Here is a 9764-nt window from a genome sequence, read left to right on the forward strand (position 1 = left end):
ACTAAAATCAAATTCTGACATGCAGTACATCTTAGATTTGATTAGTATTGACTTGGCCACTGAGCATACAAAGTACAAGTACAAAAATATCAAAATGAAAAGACATAATATGAGTGGTTGAGTAGAACATTCCAAAGATCCAGATACTGACATGACTGGTACATTTGTATGAAAACTATTCATATTATACAGTCACATACAAAAATAAATTTAATGTAGGATATCAAATGAAACCATAGGACTGTAGCTGTTGACAGTGTTACAACTGACCCTACATTACCCTAGTTTCTAAGTTTACCACAGATGTACTGGAACAGGAGATGGAAAAATTCAAAAATTTTAGACCAGATGGGAACAGTCAAGCATTGCTATGTACAGTGCTGTGCTCATAAAGCAGAACTGTTCCTCGTGCAGAGAGTGCTGGTGCTTTAAAGATGTGTAGTAAAGTATACATCTTCCATTGGCAATCCTACAGTGGTCATGGCCAAGCCAATCAACTCAGGCTAGAAGGCACAGCAGGGCAAACTAGGGTACAAATGTTGCACCCAAGCTGCTGCTCGCTTGAGTTGTTGCAAAGACTGCCAATATGCTCGGGGCTCTCACTGTTGGCTTAAACAGGATGATTGAACCCAGACATCCTCCTTGGGTGCTATCCCCCTCAACAAGCTGTTCCAAGTGTGGGACAGAGCTCCTACATGGCTTTCCACATGACAAATCTGATAGTTTGCATGTCTCAGATCATCGGTTAAACATCAAATATAGATTGTTTGCTCTTATAGTAATTCCATGAACATAGCAAAGTACCATAACACCTCATAAATGCAGGCATTGACAGGAATATAGCAAACCATTCATTTAGAAGAGTTGTAACTTCTTTCTTTGGTCATTTGAAGTTATAAGACTCATACTGAAATAAATAAATACAATGAACACAATTGCACGCTGGTTACAGCCCTTCCATGGAAGCTGTGAATGAACAGATGGGCTCCGTGATCAATTATATGTATCCTTTCATGAGCAAAAGAAAACATATGCTTTTTAAAACCTCACCCCACTAAATAAACAATTGTGAGGACGCAATTCTGAGAATGCTTCTTCTATCCAAGGCTATCGTCTTTTTATCTGTGTGTTCTAAAGATACACAACTGAGTCATCCACACTATATTTGTAGGCAGGCAATCAGTCCACAAAAGTCAGTTGAAACTTTTAAACTTGACATAAAAACTCTTTACATAGAGGTGGATAATGAAATGGTCAAAAGAACATCTCAAGTGTAGGCACTTATTAATTTAATTTAAGATTAGGGTTGGATTTGGTGTCCAAAACTAGACAGCTTTATAGAAACACTAATCCCAAGTAATGTTAATCTATTTAAAGCATCACTGGCAATGAAACACACTAATCAGGCACAGAATTATCTGAACAACTGAAGATGACAATAAAAAGTGAGCAGACCTCCAGCCATAATTCAATGGCAGCCTAAAAAGACAGAATGAGTGGTTGAATTGTATCAACAGTGAGCTCAATATATACACACTCCCTAGAGAAAGAGTAGCACTGATAATGTTCAGGCTTTGGTAGGGAGTGAGAGTAGGACTAGGAGTAGGAGTGGCTGGGTTAGTTTACAAGGAACTGTCAGAATACATGAAACATACCAAAAAACACAAACTAATGCAGAACAGAATAGTGAACTCAAGCAAAAGCATGAGCTCCTTCTGTATGATTATTTATAGATGAAAACTACTGAGCCACATTAAGAATGATGTAACAATTTGCAACTTTCAGACAGAAATTGTTCTTTACAAACATCTCCTCTCAAACTACAGCATGTGTTTTTGCAACATTCTACATGGTTTTGGTGGCACACAGTTGCTTGCCAATTGAAAAAATGTGAGCAGCACTGAAATGATTTACCTGATAGGCAGATGAAAGTCATGTAGTCGCCCTGGCCTCCTGTAGCCAGGAAGGGAATCTTCTTCTTAGTCCTCCTTTTCACCTGCACGGCTGCCAACATCCTCTCATTGTGTGGGATAAAGATCTCTTTGTTGATGGCTGCTCGGGCACTCATTGTTGTCAAAATAAGTTACAAACTGAGAAAAATGGTTTCGATCTCTTCACCCTGCAAAGAAATATAAGACAGACTCAATAACTGCTATGAGGCCTTTGTTAAGAACAAAGGGAAGTGTACAAATTGTCACTCTGCCTATAATACCAATAAGCTAAGGGCTCATGATAAAGAGATTATAGGTGTCGCTGTTTTATGAATCCACATGACAGGTTTTTACTAAGTGGAGATCACATATTCAAATAATAGAAAATAAATCCTGAGAACAGTATCCTCATTCACCGATTCTCCAGTTAAGCACATTCCTAAAAGTCGAGGACAATATTTTAGAGAATATTCCTCAACTAAACAAATTAGCACAAATCAACATTACAGTTTTTAGATTTATATGATGGAACTGAACAATCAAACCTTATATTCCTTGAAATTATGAGTTGCATGATATTCGTAAAAAAAAAAAAAAACAACACCATGTTTGACTAAAGGAGGCCCAGCATATTTGTGTGATCAAGACACACGAGTTAAGCATTCACCAAGGCAAAGCTTTTTATCAACCGGTAACTTAAACAGTGACTAGGTTTGGCTCACATGATGTTCCTCCACACAGCAGGCATTCCTGGCATCAGGAGGGAGTGAGCCTTTCTGAATGTCATGCAGTGATCCATCACACAGAGATAGAAGAAATTCTCTTCTACCTGGCAAGCTGAGAAAGACGACATGAAGGTGCATTGCTGTGACTCATGCTTTATTGCTCTTCTTAACTTCTTGATGTCCTATTACTAATTGGCTCCAACAATAGCAATCGCTATGACAGATGCTGGAATAAAGACTAGTGTGAACCAGATCCCACCTTCTAATGTGTAGCTGGTCAACCCAGAATAACTTCACTGGTTATGCGCTCATTGCTCAGTAATGGGAGCAGATACTGGTCGATTAATCTTAATTATATATCCTTACAACAACAAAAACATAGTTGATCTTAGACACACACAAACAGCCCATAATCTGATATATGTATGTAATTAGTATTAATTAGTTAAAAAAAAAAATCAACATCATTAGATAATCATCAAAGAGTCACATCATGTAGATAGTCCAAAATAAATTAAAGTTGCCTTGCAGAACAATGCAACACAATTCTACATCTAAGTTGTGCAAACAGATTTCAATTATCAGAATAACTAAAATATTACTCCTCAAATTATATATATAAATAGATATATATATATATATATAGCAGACTGTACAGTACATCTCCAATTAACATGCAAATTCAAGATGATAAGGGAGATAAGGCTTAAAATTTACACTGTACCTTGTGACAACACTCATTAAAATAAACGCCAATGAAATTAACTTCTTCCTTACTGTTTACTCTTGCTTTAAAATCAGGCTGTAATGCTTGCCTGTAATACTGAAGGAATGTCAAAATCACTGACATCCTGATTAGCTCCACACAGTCACAAGCAAGCTGTTGCCTGCTACACTGGCATCTGCTCAATTATGGGCAGGAAAAATTCCCACTGCAAAAAAAGACTGAACTCCAAGCTGCAGCAACACACTGCAAGAGGAAATTTTCTAATGCCATGAAAGGTCACACAGAGGGTGGACTCTTCGGGAGCTTGCCAAAATATAGAGCTGAACATCAGGGTTTCCCCAGCAGTGCTATGCTCAGACTGTGCTAAGCTGGACTCTTCCCTCCTCTCTGGCTGTGATGGAAGATCCCCTGTCTTTCTCCAAGCTGTTAGCAGACTTCAGGGAGCTGAGCCTCCTTAGGTGTAGGACTGAACATGACCCCTCTTCTCTGAGGACGTTATGAGTATTACTCTACATAGAGGCTTAGAGACAGCACAGGCATTGTGCACTGATATGTAATGTAAGCAGAGAGGGAAGGAGAGAGTGGGGGAACAGTGGCTCCCACAGCCCACTATGTTAATATGAAATGGTTTCAGCCTGCAAACTCTTCTGGGAGGCAGCAGGCACATGGAAAAACTACAGCTAGAAAACAAGAAAGAGAAAAGGCTGCGTCAGAAGTAGAGCCGGCTCTTTATGCTCACCCAACAGCCCCTTGCCACTTTGCTCTACAGCTCATGCTTTTAAAGTCAGGAATAATTTCAGGCTTTTAGAGCCAAAGACAAAAGATCACTTGGCAACTGAATCAAGTGCTTCAGTGGTGCTGAATGCATGTTTCCACCTTACAAACAAAGAACGTATCAAAGTCTGTTGCAGAATTCCAAAAACTGTATCTTTAAGTCATATCATTTTGTGCAGCTTTAACAGAACAGAAGTAGAGAACTCTTGTGATGTGTAGCAGATCAATGAGCAGGCTAGAAAATGAAAGGCTAGAAAATGAGCAAAAGCCCAAATCTCACTTTCCTGAAGGTCACCTGCCACTCCTTTTCCCATATGAACACTCTTCAAATGCAGAGCAGGTGAGTCACTTCTGAAAGCAAAGGGAGGAAACGGTTGCAAGACACAAAAGCATCCACAATATCCAGTACATAAGAAACTGGATGTTTAGATTTACAACATTGCTAAACAAAGTCTCTACATAATATTACATATGTGCCCATTGAACAGGTGAAGGCACTGAGGTTTACCTTTCTCTCAAACATCTAATAAAACCCAATCAAAACTTTCTAAATATGGCACCTCTGATACCTGAATAGACACTTATAATGACTCACAGACTTGGACAGCAAAATGGACAAAGTCAAGAAAGCAAAAGACAACACTGAACAGGCTTCTGGAGCTTTTACCCCAGCCAGATGCTTTTGCTGCCAAAGCTGTGTCTTTTCTGCTCACTTGGGACTCCATTTAATCCTCTTTTCTATTCGTCTTCTGAACCCTTCCTTCCTGTCTGACTCTAATACAAGCTTCTGAGTTGTTTTCTTCTTTGGTTCATTTCTCTCATTGAAGTGTCAAATGTACTCAATATGTACTCAATTACAAAGAACATTTGGCACTGTTTAGTGATGACAGAATACAGGCTACATTAAAAAAACATGGTTGCACTGATGAATACTGAACATACACCAGCACAGATGGTTTTGTTGTCCCTTATAAATGATAAATGAAGCACCCTGTCCATCCTTCTAGCAGCCTGCTGTCAATGGCAATTGATGAATCATTATTACTGTGGAACTCTAGAGAACAGTCTGTGGTTACACGCACCCAAATCGTTGTGTTGCTGATGAACCCGCTTACCAGGCAACAGTATGAACAGCTCCATCAAGTTGACTGTAAATGATTAGGAATAGTTGAAGTTAATCACTCTTTCCAAAAGCTCTCAAACAATTTCTGAATTCATCTTAAAGCATCACAATTTAAAAACACCACAGAATATTAGATTGCATTATATTTTAATGCCTAAATACCCACTAAGAACATCTCTACACCTTAACACTAATAAAAGAATCCAATGTGCCATCAAGCTTCTGTGAATACGTACTTGTATGATATGACAATTGCCTATGTCAGTCTAGGCTGTTACAATGCAAAAATAATACTGGGGAAAGACAGAATTCTATTTATGAACCTAACTCGAAGTCGTATGTCTTGTCCTGCACTGTCTTGTTTGTATTGTCCTGCACTGTCTTGACTGTCTTGTCCTGCACTGTTTGCACCAGGTTGCACAGTTGCACTTTATGTGGCTAGGACTTACTTACTAAGTCCTAGCCCTGTCTTTGTTTTATGTAGCACCGTGATCCTGGAGAAACGTTGTCTCATTTCACTGTGTACTGCAACAGCTATATATGGTTGAAATAACAATAAAAGCTTCTTGAATTGACTTGACTTGAATGAAAATATACTGTGCAAATATTGTAGCCAATCATTCATTTCAGAGATTGAATTGTTTTACCTCATGTACAGGATAATCTCAGGGTGGCCATCCACCAGTAGGAATCTTAGTAGAAGCTGAGTGATGCAGCAAGATAATGACCCTAAGCATCGAAGTAAAAAGCCACAGACTGGCTTCAGAAAAACAAAATGTGCCTTTTGGAGTGGCCCAGTCAGAGCCCAGAACATGACCCCATAGAGACCTCAAGAGAGCAGTTCACACCAGACGTGTGTGTCTGAGCTAAAGCAGTTTTTATACAGAGGAATTCAGGGCTGATCGAGAGCTACCAAAAGCACTTGCTAGAAGTCCTTGCTGCCAAAGGAGGTTCGAAGGGTTCACTTACTTCTTCCTAAAGCACTGTGAATGTTTAATGGTTGTGTTCAATAAAGTCGCAAGAAATTAGAATTGTTTGTGTGTTATTGGCCTAAGCATGTTGTGTTTGTCTATTTGTCTATTGTTGTGAAAAAGATGAGGATCGGTTCACATTTTATGCCAAATTACTTCAGAAAACCAGTTTATTCCAAAGGGTTCACATACTTTTTCTTGCAACTGTATCTCTGTCTATAGAATTGTATATGAGCATATAACAATTTAAATTTCGCTCATCAGTATCCCCAGCTAAGTTATCTACCTTGCTAGCTTATCAGGCAGATTGTGTAGCTGTTAAAGTTTCATGTTATTCTCTATTCATTTATTTATTTTCAGTAACTGATTAATCCAGAACATGGTTGCTGTGGATGAAGAGCATATCATAAAACACAAGATTTGTGTTTCTCCCCAGATGGGACACTGTATAAAAAATGAAATTCATAAAAATTCACTTGCCCTCTCGACAGGAGATCATACGTTTGAATCCTAATGAAGCCACAGTCGTCCATGTTTAAGTAACTGGCCAAGTCTCTGGGTGGGAGGGATTGGAGCTATCCTCCCCACTGTCAATTACAGTGACACTAGTCAATCATGTGCATCTGTTCGCTCATGTTTGTAGACTTCTTCTTAACATGAAAGCAGTTAATAATTTACCTTGTTCCTAGTATCAGTTTTGTTTTGTTTGTTTTTTTTTGTTTTGGAGCTGAGCTTCGAAAAAAATGTCTGAAATAGACATTAAATGAGAAACCACAGGAAACACTGCAGGTATGCACGAGCTGTGATGAAAAGTTTCAGGCTTTAATTGCAGTGTTGTTTATAGAGTGTAAGTATTGTTTTTATAGGTATGCACTAATAAAGATATCATTTATTCAATAAAAGGCCAGTAAAACAAACAGGGTACTCCAATTACAAATACACAAGAGTAAACTGGTCTTCCGTTTGGCTCTAAACATGGCTACTGTATGACCCAAAACTCACAACATTAAAACATTTGTGTTTTGTGACTCAAATTGGAAAATTGTGTTACAGACGACAATACAAATGGTTGTCTGACTCAATATAATAATACATAATATTCAGCTCAGAACTTCAGAGATTGAACAAAGTTCTACAAATGGAAAAAAATTCTGTGAGATGTGATAAAGCACACCAGATAAAATGCCCCATGTGTTCAAGGGCATACTTTTATTTAAACAAAATTATGTCAGTTTTTACATCAAATTACGTGACCGATTAATAATTATGCCTGATATTTTTATTTTAATAAACTAAGCACATTATTAAAAGGTCTCAATGTGATGCGAAGCATCAGTGATAAAGTAAAAGATTTTAAAAGGTTATATTGAGACGAAATAGACATGGTTCATCGATTCGCTGAATGAAATGAGCATCGTAGACATGCAGTCTGAATTCACTTCTGTTCAAAAATGTAGTTTGTCTCCTCACAATGCATAATTTTCTGAGCACAAATGTTCAGCTTGTATGAAACTAGTGTGTAGTAAATAAGATGTCTCCAAACAGATCATACAATTCAACCAAACTATAAAAAAGTGCCCACAGTTATCCATGTGGTCCACCTTCTGCAAACATACCCAACACTGTGGCAATAAATCCAGCAAATAATGAACTTTTAGTTTGAGCTTAAGCTGAGGTGCAGGCCTCAGTCTAATAGATGAAAACGCCATTAATAACAGCTTTCATACAGGGTAATGATTTATGATGTTAGGTACCATTTTAATTATGAGCTTCAGAAACTGGAAATTCAAAATAGAGTCCTTAATAATGAAAGACCTTTCTGGATTAAATTTGTGCAAAGTCAGAACTGGTGAAAAGTGTAGGCTGACAGAAAAGGTACTAGTTTCCAGGATTGTGGCTAAAATTAGATTGAAACATTTCCCACATCTCTGCATGTCTCTCTTAGTGAGACTAGAAGGAAATATTTTCCACGTCTCAGCTACTTGCATTTCGAATGAACCCTTAAATGTTTTCTGGAATGAGAGAAATGGGAATATTCTGGAATGAGATATTACTGATAACATAACGTGACCACAGCCTGCAGTTCCCCGTGGTCTGATGGCCGAGGTTCCCAAAAGCATGTCTGTTATTTATTTATTTTTATTTTATGGCTATATTAGTGAAACGCACCACCCCATCATTATCACTGATAATGACACATATGATATATATGTCTCTTGGATTCTGTTAACTTGAATGAAATGAAGTTATAGGCTTAATGTAGCCTACAAATAAAATCAGCATGAACGTTCTGTCAGTAGAAACATCAAGAATAATAAAATAAATAGTCAGAATTTTGCTGTTTGGATTGAAACAACGTGTCTAATAATAAAATCATTCCAAAAGAATAATAATGAATACAAATTTTTTTGTTTTTTTGTTACAGCTAAATTGTCCCTGACTACAAAAAGATCTGAGAGACATCAGTGTTTGTAAGTGTAAACCTTTAATAAACAAAGATGTGTTTTTATTTAATAAAATAATGGCTAAAGTGTTGTGAGTGATGTTTGTGGTAAGAGAGGAGCTGAATTAAAGGGCTCATGTCTGCATCATTTGTGCGTCAGTGCTGGAAACATCCTTCAGGCTATATTAATAAAGCAAAAAGCAGAACTTCAACCAGCTCATAATTAATTACAGCAGCAGTCTTTAGGAGAGAACCAACACCTTACGGTACAAACCTAAACCATGAGAATTAGCATATGTCTAATATTCAATACACAAAAGTAGCCACACTGTGCGGTGTTGTAGGTTTGGGACACGTCCGACGAGTTGGATAATAAGGTGTGTATACTCACCGTAGTGTGTAGTTTCAGGCTTTTCTCACAGGTTTGTGCTCAGGACGAAGTCCAACGACTTCCAAAAGTCTGGACGCTGTTATCTCGTCGAATTAGAGACTCGCATTTCGGATCTGGTGGCTTTTAACGTGACTTTTCAGCCGCCGACGCGCTGCTCGTGTGCCTCGGAGCTCCCCGCTGACTCTCTCTCTCTGTGTGTGTGTGTGTGTGTGTGTGTGTGTGTGTGTGTGTGTGTGTGTGTGTGTGTGTGTGTGTGTGTGTGTGTGTGTGTGTGTGTGTGTGTGTGTGTGTGTGTGTGTGTGTGTGTGTGCCGTTGCTACCGTCCCGCTGGAGAAAAGCTGGAAACTGTGGTCACGTGACACGCTCGCGACCACCGTGTTAGAGTTTGTACAGTGATGTTATAGAAACTACACCAACATCCATTAAAGCTACTGTACACGACAGGGGATGTAGAGGAACACCGAGGTTTCACATTTCAGCAGGGCAAATATTGACTCTTTCATTTTCTTTCTTTCTTTTATCATTTTTAATATCAACCAGGATAAAATCCATGGATTAACTAATTGGAACACTGTTTGTTAGGGAAACCGGCTTAAAAATGCATTTAAATAGAAAAACAAATCAATAAACAATCAATAAATTGTTTTGCTTTCTCATCTTATGTTCATCCAATTGCTTT

The 9764-nt window shown here is 38.2% G+C and overlaps 1 protein-coding gene across 2 annotated transcripts in view; it reads right to left on the reverse strand.

Moving 5' to 3' along the window:
- The window catches only part of stxbp6 (syntaxin binding protein 6 (amisyn)), a 43726-nt gene extending 34287 nt beyond the window's left edge, over positions 1-9439 (reverse strand). Inside the window, exons 1-2 of one of the 2 annotated variants that reach the window (XM_060879435.1) lie at positions 9086-9439; positions 1915-2119 (exon numbers count right to left, since the gene is read on the reverse strand). In XM_060879435.1, coding sequence (XP_060735418.1) covers positions 1915-2068 — 154 coding nt within the window. In that variant the 5' untranslated portion in view covers positions 2069-2119; positions 9086-9439. The remainder of the gene's footprint in view (positions 1-1914; positions 2120-9085) is intronic. The other variant, XM_060879434.1, reaches the window with a different exon arrangement.
- Between the last annotated feature and the right edge of the window lie 325 nt (positions 9440-9764).

This window comes from Tachysurus vachellii, chromosome 10, assembly GCF_030014155.1.
Source record: "Tachysurus vachellii isolate PV-2020 chromosome 10, HZAU_Pvac_v1, whole genome shotgun sequence".
NCBI lineage: Eukaryota > Metazoa > Chordata > Actinopteri > Siluriformes > Bagridae > Tachysurus > Tachysurus vachellii.